General features: G+C 41.8%; 1 protein-coding gene across 5 annotated transcripts in view; it reads right to left on the bottom strand.

Annotated features, from left to right (window-relative positions):
• The window catches only part of pcnx1 (pecanex 1), a 372844-nt gene that overhangs the window by 283003 nt on the left and 68303 nt on the right, over nucleotides 1–21538 (bottom strand). For 3 of the 5 annotated variants that reach the window (XM_086003620.1, XM_086003621.1, XM_086003623.1), the window contains exon 2: nucleotides 3930–4138. In XM_086003620.1, the coding sequence (XP_085859746.1) occupies nucleotides 3930–4138 (209 nt within the window). Of the gene's footprint in view, nucleotides 1–3929; nucleotides 4139–21538 lie in introns of those variants that run through there. The other 2 variants (XM_086003622.1, XM_086003624.1) reach the window with 2 other exon arrangements.

Genomic DNA, 21538 nt, shown 5'->3' with positions numbered 1-21538 from the left:
CAGATTTAATAAACAAAAATCTGCCACTGCATGCAAGCAATGGCACAGATTATCACGTTACTACAAGTTTTCTTGATAGTCATGACAAATGATATTAGGTACAAGTATCAGAACAAACCCCTTCTGATCACAAACACGGAGGTGTTCACGACTGAAGATGAAGTCAGGACAAACATATGCCAGATCAGCCAGAGTCCACATCAAATAACAGCGCACTGTTTTATTTACTGGCAACTGTTATCCAGCAAAACCTATTCTTGTATTCCACAGAATCGTGGAAATTTCATTACAGAAGCTCATCATGCCTGTCGCTGCTTCCACATCAGAGCTACCTGCTCTAATTCCACCTTCCTGTTCTTCTTCATAATGCAACACCTCGTCTGCCTGCTCTGGTGGCCTAGGTGGATGGAAAAGATTCCCTGTCACTAATCAAAGGACAGGGAGTTCTCCCAGTGTTTTACCTAACATTCTTCCCTCAACCAACCAAATCAAAAACAGATCGACTGGTCATTCATCTCATTTGTTATTTGTGGGCCCTTACCGCACACAAATTAGCTGCCCCGTATGCCTACATAATAACAGTGACAATCTTTCAGAAGTAATTCATTGAATGTGAAGTGCTTTGGGATGTGATGAAGCACTAGATAAATGCAAGTTCTTTCTTTTCTTCTTTTGAGTATTTATCTAATTTCCTCAAATGCCATAATTGGCTCAGCTTCAATGTTTCTATACTCAAAACTTTCTATATTCCAAATACCCTCGGAGTCCAAGATAAATTCCATCACGTGGGAGTGAAGAGAAAAACAACTTGGAAAGCCAGCAATGTTTGTTTGAACAATTTAAAGAACATAAGCCTAGGACAAGTGCCATTTGACCTATCAAACTCATTTCCTCCACAAAGAAAATTGACCCCATGTACAGACTCTGCCCAATCCCGATGAAGGAAAACAACCAAAGGGAAACCTCTGCACAGATAAAGGTTTTGCGAGATGTTTTCCATTGTTTAAGTTAATCAGGCAAAGCTTCATACATGAATCCAGTTTAACAGCCCACAATCAAAACTCATACTAGTCGTCATTGCAAAGATGACTCGTGGTCCAAGCAGTGCAGGACTATATTCTTCCACAAAGTATTTGTTCATCAATCTCGAACCATCTTTTTAAACCAACACTTATCCAGCTTATTTTTAAATGATTTTTTTAAAATCAGAGTTTTAACTGCTTCTGCTGCGAGCACGCTCCACATCTCCCTCCCCAAATATTCTTTTAGCTAAGGGAAAGAGTTTTGGTTCATTGAGTTTCTCTTTTTAACTTATAAATTTTGTAATTTTTCCAAGTGCCCTTCTCTGAATTTTCATAGAGATGATAGTTCACCAACAACAAAAAATGACATTCTTGCATCAGTTAAACCTCAAATAATGAGCATTTCAAGTGCAAAAAAGTTAAAAATGACGTTTCTCACAAGTGAAAGAACACCTGGAACTCGCTGGTGAGAAATTCTGGGTATCATCAGGTGTCAGCCTTGGCACAGTCGAAGCACTCTCACCTCAGTCAGAAGGTTGTGGTTTCAAGTCCCATTCCAGAGATTTGAGCACATAATCGAGGCTGACACTTCAGTGCAGTTCTGAGGGAGTGCTGTACTGTCGGAGATGCCTTTTTTGAATAAGACGTTAAGCCCCATTAGATAGACATAAAGGATCCTGTGGCACTATTCAAAGAAGAGCAGGGAAGTTCTCCCAATGTCCTGGCCAATAGTTATTCCTCAACCAACATTACTAAAACAGATTATTTGGTTATTTACCTCAATGCTGTTTGTGAGACCTTACTGTGCACAAATTAGATGCCAAGTTTCCCTACATTACAACAGTGACTACACTTCAAAAATACTGTAAAGAGCTTTGGAATGTTTGGAGATCATGAAAGGTACTATATAAATGTATGGTCTCTCTTTCTTTGGACTCTAGGAAGAGTATTAAAAGAAAGTGGAAAATACTGCACTAACATTTAAATATAGCGCTTGATTTGTGTCATAGTACTTTCACTGAAGTTGGACTTCCGTTGTATTATTAGTCAGACTGAAATGACTCCTGAACCAAGTTTTGATATTATTGACATCAACATTATTATTATATTGTATATTACTTTGCAAATGCCTTCAGGACCAACTTGGATAGCATTCTTTATTAATCATTTTTCATTATATTTCTTAAGTTAGGACTTAATCTTTGATTGACTGATGGAGATGTTTAGTTTATCTTTTTATTTATAGAGTAACCACTGATTTAATTGAACAGTTCCTGAAATGAAGTTTGGTTTTATAGCTCCCAAATGCTCTGGGCGTTATTGATGTGTGGTCCATATTTTACTTGCTATTTTAAATAAAGGGGTTTCTTTACATGAAGAGGATCCTCCAGGATTTTCAAGTTTCTTTCTTATCAATAGCAGATCAGGATTTTTTTCATTTTGTACCCTATATCCAATTTCTTTCACGTGATTGAGCACTTGAGAATTTGCACCTCCTCGGCTGGGTATGTTGTACATTTAGTGACTGATACATGGTATAGCTCTCAGTTTAATTGACGGCATTTAACCACCATAATTTAGGGATCTCCGAACTTTCCCAATTCCAAATTATGTTTGACTGTCAGTCTGGCTCAATGATAGTACTCTCGCCTCTGAGCCACAAAGTCATGGGTTCAAGCCCCACTCCAGGGCTGGAACCCATAATTTAGACTGACACTTCAGTACAGTACCGAGAGAGGGGTGCACTGTCTGTCGTGCCATCTTTTGGATGAGGCATTAAACCAAGGCCCCATCTGCCCATTGGCGTGAACTAAAAGATCCCATGGCACTATGAAGTGTTGATTAACACTTACACCTCGACAAACACCACTAGAAAAAGATTAACTAGTTATTTATCTCACTGCTATTGATAGGACCATGTGTGCAAGTTGGCTGCTGGGTTTGCCTACACAACTAGTGACTTCACTTCAAAAGGTAATTCACTGACTAGGGAGTGCTCTGCGGTATCCAAAGGACATGACCAGTGGTATATAAATGCAAGCTCTTTCTTGCACAAATTACTGATGCATATTACCTACAGGAACACAAAACCTGTAAAACAGGTCAAGTTAATTCTTGTTGCTAATTATAAAACACCTCATTCTAAGTATATTCAACGCAAAATGGAACCACTAATCAACAACTCTTGATGAATTCAACATATACCTTGCTACTGCACAGAACTGACAAGCTGTGATAGAAGTTCTTATCTAAGACACTGACATTTTCTAACAGTCACCTTCCAGAAACAATCCAGTAAAATGAAAGGTGCTCTATTCCTAACCTGATATTACGAAACATCCTGCATCACACAGAATACCTTCAATGCAATGTCATATGTAGTGCTACGTTAAAAACTGTTGCAAAACCATTTAAAAGATTCACTAATTTCCATATGGTAGGTTTAATATCAGATGACGAGGCAGTGGATTTCATCTAATAATCCAATCTTGAAATTCAGTACATGAATACCATTGGTTGACTTGATGAAAAATTTTAAATCACAGAGAATCAGCTGTAGGCATTGACCTAGTATTAAGGAAATGCTTGAGCCAATTATATTTCAAACTTGGTGATGTAAAACTGCAGTAATAACCAGTAAGTTCTTAAAACTGAACTATTACCATACAGTTTAGAAAGCAAAGGAAAATAAACTCTAGATAATTGACAGTCTGGTTAACTTGCAAAAAGCCACCTCAGATAATCTCTGTGATCTCATATTATTATTCTGGCATTCAAGTAATCACTGTCTTGGAGAACATTAGTAGCCGGAGCAAAGTAATAAGGCTGTACGCAAGTTAGTATTTTTGAAAAGTAGCAGCTTAGTTGAATGACCGCAGTCAAGCATGTGTTATATCAATCACTCACCCCGGTCCATTGCTGTCATCTCTCCTGGATGATCCATCTTGCTGATCAGTTTTTGCACGTCTCTCAGTTATCTCACTGCTGCTCCGATCCACAATCTCTCCTTCATCCAGTGCACGGTGCAACCGATAGTTCACTGTTTTAAGTACAATAAACACAGCTGCTATAACAGCACTGTAGCTTCCTACAATGATCATGCTTGATGGGAGGGCCTGCAAGAGGAGGAAAAGTATAAAAAGTGTCAAGAAACATCAAGCAATGTATTGCAGGATGGACATAAAAAAGTCAAACCACCTTTACTCCACTCCCTACCTCCAACTGTCTGCTTTCCTAGTAAAGATATTGGCCCTGAATTTGCGGTCAGCGGCATACCTCCGGAGTACACCTCCGAACCGCGAAATATTTCCGTACTTGCCTGCTGGCTCCACAGCGACAGAGAGTTTCCTTCTCAGGCCTGCAGGTGTACGCCTGCGTAAAGGCCCACGGATCCCAGGGGCACACGCAGCTCGCAAGCATCCCTGGGATCACATGGGCCTGGTCAACCAAAGAGGGGGATTGCTATGATGCTTATAGGGATTCCATTTACATACTGAACCCCCATAAACATATTAGAAATCACCAAATAAATTAGAATTCACACCACTTAAATAATAAATGTTCCCACGTTCAAAATTAATTAAAAGACTCTTTAATTAAGCATTTAAAATAAAAATTAATATTTTTGAAAAAATGTAAACATTTTAAAACAGGCCAAAATTTACCTAAACTAATTTTAAATGTACGCGTATGTTTTAATCATTTTTAAAACTTCAACATTCATTTTAACCCTTACACTGGTAAAAGGCGGCCTTACACCTGCTTCTACCAGGCATAAGAGTTTCATGGGCATGCGCTGGGCAGTATTTGAGCAAATAGCCCAACTCTGCGCCAGCAAAAGTGTTTTTGCGGCGGATGTGAACGATCTGTCAGTGCAAAACTTGACAGATCGCAAGTTCCGGGTTTTCGCGCATGCAGAAACCCGGAACTTGCGAGGCCATCGAGAAGGCTTCCAACAGCATATGCTGTGCGTAGGCGGTCGAAACCACCGTCACTTCAGGCCCATTTTTTCTCCTCTGCACACAAGGTGCCACTCAAATAGCTTGGGGCGGGGGGGGGGGGGGGGGGGAAGGTGGTGGATCACCTGCTCCCAGGGGTCTGCCTATGCTACTATGTAACTAGTAATAAAAAGGTGATTCTCTATGATTTTCTCTTGCCTGCCAAGAAGGTACCCGAGCCTACATCTTTGTGCCTCTCCAAGTTTCAGCAAAGAGTTGAGAGGACAATTTGCTGACTCAATGCACCATCCAGTTGCCCACTGTATCCACTTGTTAACTAACGGATATACGTTCTACCAGTCAGTAAATCAACCTCTAAAAGGAAGAACTCTGAAACCAAAATGCTCTAATAGCTATCTTGTGACCATCCCTCTGGATGCTGACTTCAACAATTTGCAAGTCAGTGGCTGTTGACATTTTCTGCAGTTTACTACAGTATTTGCTTTCATGACTTCACTGTTTGACAAAGAAACAAACATAATCCTGCTATTCTATCTATATATGTAGTCCCTTGATATTCCTAATTACCGTAGACTGAATCAAAAGGTTAAAATGTTAACATTACATTGACCCATACATCACAACCTGCAAATAGAAAATCAGGAACACAGCCTGAAATATCAGGAACAAATTATCAAATATGCAGCATGAATATACAAGTAAACAATATTGTTTACAACTATGGAATACTTGTGCTTCCAATTAGTTTATTGCATTGATACGGTTTCACAGGCCTAAATATAAAGTGCACCCAATATGTAAAGAGAAAGGCCATGAAAAGACAATTAAAATAAAAAGACAATTCAAATCAAAGGACAATTAAACCAAGTTTAAAATCAAGACAAAGGGTCATCGACCTGAAACGTTAACTCTGTTTCTCCCTTTACAGATGCTGCCTGACCTGCCGAGTATTTCCAGCATTTTATTTTTTTTATTTTAAATTAAGACAGCATTGCCCTCCACTAGTACCATTTAACACTGCAGCCAAAATAATTCACACAAGAGAAGGGAGAACTGCACATTTGTGACAAATATTGTGGGTTCTAAACCATGTTCTTTGTGAACAGACGGGATTTTGTTATTAATGTTGCATTTAGCTTAACAATATAGTATTGAGCCAGTGAGGTTTCGTGTCTGTTTATATATTGATTGCCTGAAATTCTCATCCTTCACCCGTTAAAGATTGGACGCAACCTCGAGTCATTTCCTACTATTTTTCATTTTATTCAGCCAGTTTATATCGGTTACAAAAAGGTAACAGTAGAGATCTTATCACATAAAGCGGTTATGTATAATGAGGCAATATTTCTCCCCAAAAATCAGCCTGCATCCAGATGCTACTGGTATCTGGTGTACTGCTTCAGTCACTGGGCGAGGGACTATCATGTTACAAAGATTGTCAAAATCTGGCAAAAGAGACACCAGTGCCATCCTTATGGCTGTTGATTCCAATATTGTTAGTAAGCAAGCAAAGACAGTTAAAACCCTATTGTTAGAGATGCAGGAAGGTGCAGCCTCCTCCTATCAAGTGACAAAGAATTGAATATAAAACACACACACACCAGGAGCTGTGATTAGACTACATCAAGTACGCTGTTGAGCATAACGTAATGAAGGAGTGCACCGATACAAAGCAAAACACCTTGAGATGAATTAGAGCTCATATGGACCTTTAAATTGGACTAACTGAAGAAACTAGTCTTGCCCAGATCCAACATCTCTTCCATCTATACTGGAACCACTGGAAGCTTTGTTGTAAAGGTTTTCACAATTCTGCACACTTGAGGTAACCACACGTCACCTGGCACTCAATTTTCCACTGACCTGGCGCATCTTCTGTACAGCCAATTACTGGGCTAATAGTGAAAGCATGGTGTGCCGAGTTGAAAAAATTCTAGTGCTTCGATGGACATGAAGAACAACACATCACTGTGACTGAAAATGCATTCAGTGTGATATATTTGGACTTTCAAAAATGTTTCATCAAGTGCCACACAAGAGACTTGTTAGGAAGATTACAGCCCATGGTATTAAAGGTGAAATGGTTGTATGATTATACAGATGGCTGAAGGATAGAAAGCAGAGTTTAGGAATAATTGATGTTTCTCGGATTGGTAAGTTGAAGCTAGTGGGGTGCCCCAAGAATCTGTGTTGGGACCTCTCTAGTTCTCCATATACAGTATACATAAATGATTTAGGCATGAGCAGCGTGGGAATGACATTAATTAGGGGTGTGATAAATTATAAAGAGTGCAGATACTATATGGAGGTGAGGGAAGGCATAAAAAGGGAAATTAGAGAAGCGTGCGATAAGAGCACAGCTGTCATCATGGGTGACTTTAATTTACATATTGATTGGACTACCCAAATTAGTAAAAATTCTGAGGAGGAGGAATTCCTGGAATGTTTTCGGGACGGTTATCTGGACCAATATGTCGAGGAGCCGACTCGAGATCAGGCCATTTTAGACTGGGTATTGTGCAATGAGAAGGGACTTATCAGCAATCTTCTTGTACGAGGCCCCTTGGGTCAGAGCGATCATAATATGATCGAGCTCTCAGTCGAGATGGAGAGTGAGGAAATTGAATCAGAGACTAAGGTCCAGAACTTAAATAAAGGGAATTACGAGGGTATGAGACGGGAATTGGGTAAGATTGATTGGGTGGTGTTTCTGGGGGGATTGACAGTGGAGAGACAATGGCAAGCATTCAAAGATAGAATGGAAGAATTCCAGAACATGTTTATACCGGTTTGGCATAAAAATAAACCTAAAAAGGTGACTCAACCGTGGATAACGAGGGAAATTAGGGACAGCATAAAATCAAAAAAAAGGGCATATCAACTGGCAAAAAAAAGCACCAGACCGGAAGATTGGGGGCAGTACAAGATACAGCAAAAGAGGACAAAGGGATTAATCAGGAAGGGGAAAATAGAATACGAAAGTAAACTTGCAGCAAACATAAAGACAGACTGCAAAAGCTTTTATCGGTATATCAGGAGGAAAAGACTGGTAAAATCCCAAGTCGGTCCCTTGCAGTCCGATTCGGGAGAATATATAATGGAGAATAAGGAAATGGCAGACCAATTAAACTCATACTTTGGTTCTGTATTCACAAAGGAGGACACAAATAACCTCCCAGGAATATCGGCAAACATAGGGACTAATGAGAGGGAGGAGCTGACAGAAATTAGTATCTCTAGGGATATGGTGTTGGGTAAGTTGAGGGGACTGAAGGCCGACAAATCCCCGGGGCCTGATAAACTACATCCTAGGGTACTTAAGGAGGTGGCCCTGGAGATAGCAGATGCTCTAAGGATCATCTTCCGGAACTCCATTGACTCGGGAACAGTACCCGTGGATTGGAGGGTAGCTAATGTTACCCCAATATTTAAAAAGGGGGGTAGAGAGAAAGCAGGGAATTATAGACCAGTAAGCCTTACATCGGTTGTGGGCAAAATGCTAGAGTCCATTATTAAGGATAAAATAGCGGAGCACTTGACAAATGGGGAAAGGATCGGACAGAGTCAACATGGATTTACAAAGGGTAAATCGTGTTTGACTAATCTGCTGGAATTTTTTGAGGAAGTAACTGGTAAAATAGATGGGGGAGAGCCAGTGGATGTGGTGTACCTTGACTTCCAGAAAGCCTTCGATAAGGTTCCACACAAAAGATTATCATGCAAAATTAAGGCTCATGGGATTGGGGGCAAAGTATTAACGTGGATAGAGAACTGGCTGGCGGATAGAAAACAGAGAGTTGGAATAAACGGCTCGTTTTCGGAGTGGCAGGCAGTGACCAGCGGGGTGCCGCAAGGATCTGTCCTGGGACCCCAGCTGTTCACAATATATATAAATGATCTGGATCAGGGAATTGGATGCAATATTTCCAAATTCGCTGACGACACTAAACTAGGAGGAGGGGTGGGCTCTGATGAGGATGTCAGGAGGCTACAGTGCGATTTGGACAGGTTGGGGGAATGGGCAGATACGTGGCAGATGCACTATAATGTGGATAAATGCGAGGTTATCCACTTTGGGGGTAAAAACAGGAGGGTAGATTATTATCTAAATGGCAATAGATTGGGAGATGGGGAAGTGCAGAGGGACCTGGGTGTTCTTGTGCACCAGTCACTGAAGGAGAGCATGCAGGTGCAACAGGCGATCAAGAAGGCAAATGGTATGTTGGCCTTCATATCAAGGGGGTTCGAGTATAGGAATAGGGATACCTTACTACAGCTGTACAAGGTGCTGGTGAGACCGCATCTGGAGTATTGTGTACAGTTTTGGTCGCCCCATCTGCGGAAGGATGTTCTTGCCATGGAAAGAGTGCAACGGCGATTCACCAGGCTGATACCTGGAATGGCGGGAATGACCTACGAAGAGAGATTAAATAGTTTGGGCTTGTACTCACTGGAGTTTAGAAGATTGAGAGGGGATCTCATCGAAACATATAAAATTATGGCAGGCCTGGACAGGCTGAATTCAGAGAGAATGTTTCCAATGGCCGGGGAGCACAGAACCAGGGGCCACAGTCTAAAAATAGCGGGCAAATCATTTAAAACAGAGATGAGGAAGAATTTCTTCACTCAAAGAGTGGTGAGCCTGTGGAATTCCCTGCCACAGAGGGCTGTGAAGGCTAATTCAATAAATATTTTCAAGAGAGAATTGGATATATTTCTGAAGGCTAAGGGGATTAAGGGTTACGGAGAAAAGGCGGGGACGGGGTACTGAACTGGTAAGATCAGCTATGATCTCAGACGAAGATCAGCCATGATCTCATTGAATGGCGGAGCAGGCTCGAAGGGCCGAATGGCCTACTCCTGTTCCTATCTCTATGTTTCTATGTTTCTATGATAGATTTGGAAAGTGGGCAGATACAGGAAACTTTGGTTTATCCGGAGGTTGTATGTCCGGAAATCTCGATCTAATGGCAGAAATCAGCAGCCATTTTGGTTAGGTTTTTTTTCTTCTAGCATTTTTTTTTTTTATATATAAACAGTCAGGCTCTGGAAAGCGTCTCTGTAGCTTAGCAACAGCTTCAGAGACGCTTCCAAGGTACGGGCCGTGTTTACAAGCTGTTGCTAAGCAACAGTGTTTGTTGTCAGATACGGAGATGAAAACCTCCGCATCCTTCAACATTAGCGCTGGTCTATCCGGAAGTTTTGATAGATCGGCAGCAGCTCGGTCCCGTTGGTGCCGGATATCGCAAAGTTTCCTGTATGTAGCAAATGCAGCGGAGTAAAGATAAATGTGAAGTGGTACATGTTTGGAAAAAGAACAGAGAATGGAAATATACCCAAAATGGTAAAATTCTCAATGTAGTTGAGGAATAAAGAGATCTAGAAATATAAAGATCTTTAGTGTTGGAGGTGGAAAAAAGCTATAAAAAGTAATTGGAATGTTATGTTTTATATATACAAAAAAAGCAAAGCAATGGAGAATTTGTATAAGGCATGTTAGACTACAATTAGAGTAGTGTGGGTACCACATTATGAAAAGGATGTTGCAGCAATGTAGATTGATTAGGATAGCAGGGATGCAAGGAAATAGTCATGAAGACTTGGACAAACTACAGCTGTGTTCACTAAAGCAGAAAAGCTTAAAGGAAATCTAATAGTTGTATTAAAAAGGTGAAAAGATTTGAAAGGATACATACTGAAAGATTATTTTCATTAGTCACTGAATTGGTAACAAGGGCCATAAATGTAGGATTAGTACTAGAAGCATAAAATGGAGGTTTAATTTTTTTTCTCACACAACTGGTTATTAGACTATGGAACACATTGCCAGAAGTGGCTATTGAAGCTGATTCAATCACAAAGTTTAAGTGGGAGTTATATAAACACTTAAAAGAAAAATATTCAATGGTATAGAGAAAGAGCAGGAAAATAAGTTGAAAGTAATAATTCTGGTGTAGCAATTGAACAGGCACGATGGGCCAAAACGCTCTACTTTAGTGTTAAATTTCCATGATATAATAATTGTGAACCTTTTCAGAACACACTAAGGAGCATATTGTGCAAGCTTGTAAATGAGCGCAGAATGCCCATTTTTGTTCCTGCTTCTTGTGCTGATGTGCTTCAGCATTTGTGACCATCAACAAGCTGTTTAAAGATGAAGTTAAAGAACTGTTTCCTAATACTGTAGTATGCTTATTCTATTTCCAAGCAATTGACTCATAGAAGAACTGGTCAAATACAAGTAGATCAAAGTAAGCCTGTGCTGAAATTCCTGAAGTCAAGCTGCTTGTTGAAGACACAATGCCCAGTGAATCAGTGCAAAGATGGCTGCATTCAAGATTTCTCCGAGGCTGGCCACAACAATAACAACTTGCATTTATATAGCGCCTTTAATGTAATAAAACATTCCACGGTGCTTCACAGGAGTGTTATCAGACAAAAATTTGACACCGAGCAACATAAGGAGATATTAGGGCAGATGAGCAAAAGCTTGGACAAAGAGGTAGGTTTAGAAGGAGAGGAGTAGAGAGGCAGAGAAATTAGGGATGGAATTCCAGAGCTTAGGGCTCAGACAGCTGAAGGCACGGCCGCCAATGATGGAGCAATTAAAAATCAGGGACGCGCAAGAGGAGAGAATTGAAAGACGCAGAGATCTCGGAGGGTGTAGGGCTGGAGGAGACTAGAAAGATAGGGAGGGGAGAGGACATGGAGAGATTTGAAAACAAGGATGAGAATTTTAAAAGCGAGGCTTTGCTGGACCATGAGCCAATGTAGGTTAGCACAGGGATGATGGGTGAAAGGGACTTAATGCGAGTTAGGATATGGGCAGCAGTGGGATGGATGAGCTCAAGTTTAGGAAGGGTGCAAGAGGAGAGGTCAGCCAGGAAAGCATTGTAATAGTTGAGTCTAGAGATAACAGAGGCATGGATGAGGGTTTCAGTTCAGATGAGCTGAGGCAGGGGTGGAGACGGGGCAATGTTAGAGGTGGAAGTAGGAGGTTTTGGTGATGGAGAGGATATGGTGTCAGAGGTTTAACTCAAGGTCAAACTCAGGGTCAAATAGGATGACACGGTTACGAATGGTCTGGTTCAGCCTCAGACAGTGGACATGGAGAGGGAAGGAGGAAGTGGCTAGGGAACGGAGTTTGGGGCAGGAGCCCAAGACAATGACCTAATACATAATTGGGGCGAAGATTTCTGAACGGGAAACCCTGAAGTATGGGTGGGGGAGCCAGAGATCTGGGGAGGGGAGGAGGTGTGTGAGGAAAATCAGAGATCAGGGCACGAGGAAAGTCAGAGATGAGGGGGTGGGGAGAGTCGGAGGTGAAGGGGGTAGGCTGGTCAATTGTGGGCTGCGTAAAGAGGTCAGCTTGTTGGGCCTGGAGAAAACGCTCCAGTTCCTCCTGGCCCAATCAGTGCTTTAAATGCACGGACCTCATGGATCTGACCCTTCTCGCCAGGGTTAAAAATTAAATCGCTGTTAAAATGCACGCACACAGTCTCCTTAAAAGATTTTAGTGACCAACCTGCATCCTGAGAGCGGGTTGGTCGCCTGCCCCTGACCCTCCTCCGTTCCTGGGACTAGGGACAGGGTCACTGGCAAGGCTTGGAAGCTAAGCAGAGCCAGGCCTGGTTAGTACCTGGAGGGGTGACCATCAGGGAAGACCAGGTGCAGGTGGTCACGGAAGGAGCCCCGAGAAGGGGCGGTTGGTGAGAAGGTCACGGAAAGAGCCCCGCGAGGGGCGGCTGGTGAGCAGGCCCGGGCGTTGGGCTGAAGATTGTCGGACAGGAGGAATGGTGGAAATGGAATGGCGGCGCGCACAGACGCAGCGGCTTTGCTTCTCCCAGGACGGTGCTATTTACGTTTAATGTTAATGTTATTTGTACTGGACTCATGGGAGCTTGCAAGATCACATTTCGTTGTTCATGTACTTGTGCATTGTACAATGACAATAAAGTTGAATTATTATTATTATATTATTATTAAAACCGGAAGTGGTGGCTTAGGGTTTGAGATTTTTTTTTAATGTTTTACTTCCCACCTGTCCCTAAGGATTAAAATTTAATTGGAGATTTCTGCTCATCCAATACTGGATGTTAGACAAACAATGTCACAAATCAGAGGCAATGGAGGGGTCAGGAGAGGTAGTACATGTGGAACCTGATGTTGCGTTTTCAGATGATGTCGCTGAGGGGCAGCATTTAGATGAGAAATAGGAGGTCATAACAAAGCATAGTAATGATCACTGTGTGCTGGAAGCAGAGGACAACGTGGATTGAATGTGCTGGTTTGGTTATATCTTTAAAAAAAAATTGCACATGAAAACATTCATGAAGTTTTTTTAATTTTACCTTGCACAAGTCTTGACACTTAATTAAGATGCGAAATTCATGACAAGGGGAAATTGCTTGCTAAACCATCTTGAGATACAACCAGCAAAGAGGAGCTGACGGGCAGAAGTAAAAATAATTCTTGCACACTACTCTATATACACTGGTACTGTACATTGTATTTGGCAGAATGCCAGTAATAAAATATCATGGGTTCTCCTCCACCCCCAAGTGATTTTGGATCAAAACGGGGTCGAGTAATGAGATGCAGGAAAGTATATTTTTGTATGCCAGGTTTCTCTATGAAAAGGGCAAATTTTATTTTACTTAGTTCAAAATCATTTCTACAGCAGCTTAGAGTTAAATTTGTCAAATATAGTAAGTTGTTAATCACTCTTACTGAGAAATCACTCTTACTGAGAAACGTGTGAAAAAAAATTAAGGACATTCCAGACTTCGTCCCTCAACTCTTGTAATTCCAAAATACTTGTAGGTCCATCGCAAAGTAAAACTACTTTGGTACTGCATTTTAAAATTTGGGATTGCTGCTCTGTAGTTGGAAGAATGGGGCAGGCTTGAAATTAACAGGCACAAAACAGGGCAATTGAGAGGCATGCTTCTATTTATCCTAACCTTAGTTGTGTTTTCTCGAATAAATGCTTTGCAAGAAGTTTGTCCTGATTCACAAAAATGGCAACATTTCAAAGTCATTCAGAAGCACTGATGTCATTATGGTCAATTTATGGGTCGAAATGATAGTGCTGATGATCCTAAATGATGTACAGACTGTGGCCAAATCGAAGATTATGTCCGGGAGTAAACTGAAAAATAGAACTTAGACTAAGCCAATTTTCAGTTGAAAACAACCTATATACACACATGTGCCCATTCCCACCTTTACTAGTGTTTAATTATACATGGAGCACACCCACATTTTACAACGACCTGGTGTAATGCTCCATTTGTGTCAGCCGTGGCTCAGTGGGTAGCACACTCGCCTCTGAGTCAGAAGGTTGTGGGTTCAAGTCGCACTCCAGGGATTTGAGCACAAAGTCTAGGCTGACACTCCAGTGCAGTGCTGAGGGAGTGCTGCACTGTCGGAGGTACCGTCTTTCGGATGAGATGTTAAACTGAGGCCCCGTCTGCTCTCTCAGGTGGACGTAAAAGATCCCATGGCACTATTTCAAAAAAGAGCAGGGGAGTTATCCCCGGTGTCCTGGCCAATGTTTATCCCTCAATCAACATAACAAAAACAGATTATCTGGTCATTATCACATTGCTGTTTGTGGGAGTTTGCTGTGCACAAATTGGCTGCCGCGTTTCCCACATGACAACATTGACGACACTCCAAAAAAGTACTTAATTGGCTGTAAAACACTTCGAGACGTCCGGTGGTCGTGAAAGGCGCTTTATAAATGCAAGTCTTTCTTTCTTAAACCAAAATGGTGCACAAGATGCACTCACACAGGTTTGGAGCTCATTAACAAATCTGCATAAAGATGCATTTATAGGCCTTAAAAGAAATGTTTTTTTCTCTCTGCCTCAGAGAAAGTAGCAAGTTCAAAAACATGGCCTCTATTTTTAAAGCCCGTCTGTTGACTCAACACCAAAACACTGTTTAGTCACGATGCTGAAACCTAATGTTCCACTCAATATATCTCCTCCCCCTAGTGCTGCCACACACCACCCAATCTAGGTGCAATTATATTCCAATTGTAAAAAATCATTCCCTACGGACATGGTGGTAAGAGGGCGATTCTTTTCACGTATTTTCTGCTTGAGCAATTTGGTACTTGTTGATACTAAATGATTTACCGAAGTGAACGTTATTCACCGTTTAAGTTTCATTTACAGCTTTCAACATCCTTGTGGTTTTATTACTCAAAATCTCATGACTGCAGGGATGCAAAAGAAAAACATTACAGCATACATGCTGGAGTTCCACAAAATAATGATCATTATTTGTTCTTGTGTATCGTACTGCATCAAGTAAGCCAAGTAAAATGTGGGCCGGTGTACAATTTTAGTTTTAATTAGCAGCTGAAAGGCGAATAAATTAAAAATAAAATTTCCAACTCCCTTCAATCACAGTTCAGTTAATAATTGCAATATAAAGAAACTGAACGATAAAAGTTCTGTCCGAATCAGAAGATAACATTTGCATTTAAACAGCGCCACAAATATAGAAAAACATTCCAGAAGCATAGTCAAAAAAAAATTGGACACCGAGCCAAAGGCGGCTCAATATTAAAGGGTGACCAAAACCTTGATGGAAGAGGTGAGTTTTAAGGAGGGTCTTAAAGGAGAATCTTACTGAGGTTGTGAGGCAGGAGAGGAAAAGAGGGGAAATTCCTGAGCATGGGGTCTAGCTGAAGGGATGGCCTAATTATCGAGAAAGACATGGAGGGGTGGGGAGGAATGTACAAGAAGCTGGTGTCAGAAAAACAGAGTTCAGGGAGGAGAGGGGTGTAGGGCTAGATGATGTTACAGAGATGGGGAGGGATGAGGCCATGAAGGGATTTAAACACCAGAATGAAAATTTTAAATGAGACATTGGGTGACCAGGAACTAATACAAGCCAGCAAGGATAAGGATGATGGGTAAGCGGGACTTGGTGCAGATAGGATATAGACAGCAGAATTTTGGATGAGCTGAAGTGTATGCAAAGTGGAGGATGGGAGGCTGGCCAGGAAAGTATTGGAATAGTTGAATCTCAAAGTGGCAGCGCCAGATGACCTGGGGCGGGGGCAAGCAATGTTATGGAGGTGGATGCAGACAGTCTTTGTAATAGAGAGGATATAGGGTCGGTAGTTCAGCTCAGAGTCAAATAGGGCACTGAGGTTGCGAACAGTCTGATTCTTCCTGAGGCAGTGGCCAGGGAGGGAGTGGACTAATTGGCAATCTGACAGCACAAAGGCAATGGAGGGCTCAAGAGAGGTGGACGTCGTCACAGTGCACGTGATGACTGATGAAGTCCATGTCTACGGATAATGTCGCCAAGGATCTGTATGTAGAGAAAGAGAGAAGGGGCCAACGATGGAGTTTTGGGATGACTCCTGAGGTAATGGTGAGGGGAAGGAAGTGTAGCCATTGCTGAAGATGCTCTGGCAATAGTTGGATAGTAAGAGTAGAACCAAGTGAGGGAAGTCCCACTGAGCTTTAAAACAGAGGAGAGGCATTGTTATGGTCAACTGTGTCAAAGGCAGCATATGGTCAGGGAGGACAAGAGATAATGCACTTAGGTCACAATCATAGAAAATCTCGTTCATAACTTTGGTTATACAGGAAACTCTTTTTTATCCAGCACCGACGGGACCAGCGTGGTGCCGGTTTATCAAAAAGTCCAGATTACAGAGAGGTATAGTTAAAAGGTACGAGAGCTCCATACAAGAGCTCCGTACACAGCAACAAATCCAGGGTTCACTGTTGCTTAGCAACAGCTGCAGGAACCCCGGCCACCGACCAAGCATCCCTGTTGCTTAGCAATAAGTGCAGCAACCCCGATTACACAGCCACAGATCCAGGAACGGCCACTAATATGAAGTAAACCTTAACTGAACCTACTCCTGAATTTTGCCGGTTAACAGAGATTTCCGGTTATTTAGGTGCCGGTAAATCAAGAGTTTCCTGTAGTTGTTTTAGTGCTCTGGAAGGGGTAGAAACTCGATTGAAAAGATTCAAACAAGTTTTGGGAGAGATGTGCATGCATTTGGGAGGTGACAATACATTTAAGTACTTGAGAGGAAAGAGAGGTTGAAGATGGGGTGGTAGTTTGCAAGGAGAGAGGGGTCAATGTTGGATATTTTGAGAGATGGGTGATGATGGCGGTTTTGAAAGAGTGGGGTACATCATCTGAAGAGAGAGAAGCAGGCGTTTTGTCAGAACTGCAATGACGGGTTTACGCCTGAAACAGTAACTGGCAGATGCTGGTGGACCTGCAGTTTGGAGTTTGATTTTTATCTTTTTAAAGTTAGCATACTTTACAAGAAAGTTTCAGCAGCAGCCTTTAAATGAAGCCAAACTATAAAGAACTAAGGACAATGCCTTTCAATTACGCACAATCATTGCTCATGAGCTATTGTTTGGGATGTCAGCCGACCTCTTCCTACATGATTGCCGTAACCAATTGCCTAATTCTCCGTGAAGTAAATTACAGTGTGGATGTGGTTTTCACAAGTTAGGAACAAAGGAATTGCTTGACGAAGAAAGATCAAGGTCCATTTAGTTTGCCTTTTACCATCCTGGTAGTCGCATTATACAATGATAATCGAGTTTATGACGCATCAGAGAAATCAATGTCAATCAATTAGTCTAAAACAGACCTAGAAGTGAAGCAATAAAACCCCCAGTGGCGGAAAGCTTTGGGAACCATAGCTCCAAAGTCAACTTTTTCATCCCAACCACGCTACACTTACCACGTCATGTCTCAATACTCATATACTGTCTTCCAAAGGAAATCTAACATTGATCGAAACTCAGAAAAGTTCTGCTGCTTCTCAGGCTTGTATTCATTGCCTTGACCTATAATAGCTGTGGCAGCGAGTACCTTGTAGTTGTTCCAGAAAATGAAGCATCATGGCACTTTACCCATTTATTTTCTTCATTTCACTATTAAATGTTCAAAAGCTCGGAGGAGGAGCATGGACTTGTCTTCAGCCCAAGTCCTTCTCATCAGCCAAAACCTGAAAGAATTCCATCATCAGATCTGGCTCTGTATTTTAGTGAAAAAGAAACACCTTGAAATGTTGTTCAGGAAGTACTGATAAAATGAGCTCTGCAGTTACAGATAACTTAATTGGTTGGTGAATAAAAAAGATCACCAGATTTCAAATCTGCTGTCATTACCCTCCTAAAAAAAAACTCCTGACCACTCTACCCTTGCAAGCTATCACCTCCCAGCTCCAACCTGCCGTTCTTCGCCAAAGTCTTTGAACGTGCTGCCGCCTACAAATCCGTCCCCATCTCAGCCACAACTCTGTATTTCAACCTCTCCAATCAGGTTTCCATCTCTGTTACAACACTGAAATGGCCCTAATCAAAGTCACAAATTACATTCTATGTTTCTGTGACCACAGTGCACTATCGCTCCTCATCCTTCTCGACCTGTCTGCAGCGTTGACACAGCTAACCACACCATCCTCCTCAAACGCCTCTCCTCTGTTGTCCAGCTCGGTGGGACGCCCCTCGCCTGGTTCCACTCTTACCTATCCAGTCATAGCCAGAGAATTTTCTGCAATGCTTTCACATCCCGCTCCTGCACCATTACCTCTGGAGTCCCCCAAGAATCTATTCTTGGTCCCCCTCCTATTTCTCATCTACATGCTGCCTCTCGGCAAAATCATCCAAAAACACATCAGATTCCACATGTACGCTGACGACACCCATGTCTACTTGACCACCACCTCTGTCGACCCCTCCACTGCATTGTCAGCCTGCTCGTCAGACATCCAGTCCTGGGTGAACCAAGATTTCCTCCAAACAAATATTGGGAAGAACAAAGTCATTGTCTTCAGCCCACACCACTGTCTTTGGCCACCGCCACAAACCCTTGTCCCCGATTCCATCTTCCTTCCTGGCCATTGTCTCAGGCTGAACCAGACTGTTTGCAAACTTGACGTCCTATTTAACTAAGAGAGAAGTTTCCAAACCCATATCCTGTCCATCTCAAAGACCGCCTACTTCCACCTCCGTAACATCCACCCTCTCCGCAGTTGCCTCATCCCATCTGCTGCTGAAACCCTCATCAATGCTTGTGTTACCTCCATACCGAACTATTCCAATGCTCTCTTGGCTAGCCTCCCACCTTCAACCCTCCGTAAAAAAATTAAGCTTATCCAAAACTCTGCTGTCCATATCCTAACCTGCACCAAGTTCCCTTCACCCATCACCTTTATGCTCGCTGACTTACATTGGCTCCCAGTCCAGCAAAGCCTTAAATCTAAAATTCTTATCCTTGTATTCAAATCTCTCCAAGGCCACAGCCCTCTTCATCTCTGTAACCTCTTCCAGCCCTACAAGCCTCAGAGAATTCTGCATTCCTCCAACTCTAGCCTCTTGTGCACCCCCACTTCCTTCACCCCATCATTGGCGGCCATGCCTTCAGCTGTTGAGGCCCCAAGCTCTGGAATTCCCTCTCTATACCTCTCCACCTCTCTTTCCTCCTTTAAAACGCTCCTTAAAACCTACCTCTTTGACCAAGCTTTTAGTCACCCATCCTAATTCTTTGGCTCGGTTTCAAGTTTTGTCTGATTACGCCCGTGAAGCAGCTTGGCTTTTTTACTATGTTAAAGGCGCCATATAAAATACAAGTTGTTGTTGCAAAGTACTGATGAATTCTGGAATTATTTGATGGGCAGGGTAGTAGAGATAAACATATTAGGATTGTCAAAATGCAGTTGGATGCCTAGATGGGAGATACAAGACACAAAATGGATGAACTGATGGTGAAAAACCTTTTGCTTATAATAAATTTCTCATGTTTTTACACTTCAGTTTTATCAGAATATGGCCTTCAGAGGCAGTTTATTTTTGCCACAAATGCATCCAGGAGACAATTGGTGAAACTGAAGGTTTTTTTTTAGGGGGGGGGGGGGGGGAGGGAAGGGGAAATAAATAAAGAAAAAATTGGCCTTTGCTTTCAAATGGAAGACAAACAACTACACTTAGCCAAACAAGGCAGGGAGGGATGATTCACTGCTTATTCACAGAACAGCAGGGATGGTGCAAGTTAGCCAACAGTTTAACATGATTACAGGCAATGTCCACGAATAACAAAGAAAAATAGGTTTGGAGAGGCCTTCCTCGCAGGAACAAATATTTAAAGATGTGTATTTGTTGGAACTCTAGTTTTACTAGTTACTGCTACCAGACTTAAAAACATTTTTACTATGTTTATTTAAATTCAGATTCTGAGGGCCCAGCATCCGTGAGCTGACTACCAGCATTTATGCTGGTAAATCAGCTTTCCGTAGTCTGGCAGCAGAATCACAGACCCAGGGAAAACTGTGTCCAAATCTGTTGATATGTCGGTGTTCAGTATAAACACCAGGAGTCAGCTCATGATAAGCCATCCAATTTTTTTTTTTTTTTTTAAATTGCAAGAGCAGCTCAAGTCTCATATGCCAAACGCCTTCTGAAAATCATGTAAACAATGACCATAAAGAATCCCAAATACTTGAATATGTTAATTCACTTTTTAAAATCAATCTTCATACAAATAGCAGCTTTGAAATGTCATTTTTTTTTGGTTTTTCATTTGATAAACCTAGATGGATGATAAGGTGCAAAGTGCAGGATATCAGTAAGAATGAAAAGAGATGAGATAAATCAAGAAGCAGTGATCAGGTGACACCAAACTTTGCTTCCCAAGGCCTGTATGTTGTAGGAGGAGGGGAAGACGAAGGAGAACTACTCAACAGTAAGAAACATGGCAATGATTTCAACAAAATGTGAAGGTGGAAGGTATAGGATGGCATATTTGGAGATGAAGAGGAACAGAAGTAAGTTCAGAGGAAAACTGCTGATAGTGGTATCAATGAATTAGTAAAAGTCCAGAAATGCTGTAATGGACAAAGAGGTGGAGGCTACAGGTGAGAGAATGAGGACAGTACAAGGCAACAAGCTTTTTCCTCAATCTTGTGTGTGATTGAGGTACTAAGAGAGCCTCCTCAGACACAGAAGCAGTAATCAAGTGTTAGAAGGAGTCAAGTTCATAGAGAGTTAAGGATTATTGAAGGGAGGAGAAGTGTTTGGCACTAAAGAGGAAACTGAACTTCATGGTATTATCCTTGAAAACCCATTCAGTACGTTGTTTCTTTACACCCATTATAACTGATGGTTTGCAGACTAGTTTTTCCATGAAGATGGTACCCCATTAAAGGGAGCTACAACAGTTAGAGAATTCTTCAGTTTAATTCATGTTACACTATAGAACTGAAGGTCAGTGGCAAAAGGAACATCTATCTGGATCATCCCAGATTTTAAAAACAAGTTAGCATTTTCCTAATCAACCTCCCAAACCATTCATTAAGTTATTAAGCACTTTGCCTCAAAACTGAGACTGATATAGTGCCTCACAAAGCTGTAGCATAAACCTTTGGAGAAGGTCTGCTGCAATCCCAGTAATCTTTCAACTTTGCAAACATTAAATCAGGAATGGAACCAAGAATGTCTCAATGTCTCCAGTGAGAGCAGCTGTTTTTATCTGGGAAGAACCATTCCGTGACTA

The sequence above is a fragment of the Somniosus microcephalus genome, chromosome 12, assembly GCF_052327205.1.
Source record: "Somniosus microcephalus isolate GS21.2 chromosome 12, FLI_Smic_1.0, whole genome shotgun sequence".
Taxonomy (NCBI): Eukaryota; Metazoa; Chordata; class Chondrichthyes; order Squaliformes; family Somniosidae; genus Somniosus; species Somniosus microcephalus.
The sequence above is the reverse complement of the archived record's forward strand: the minus strand, read 5'-3'. Positions and strand labels throughout refer to the sequence as shown.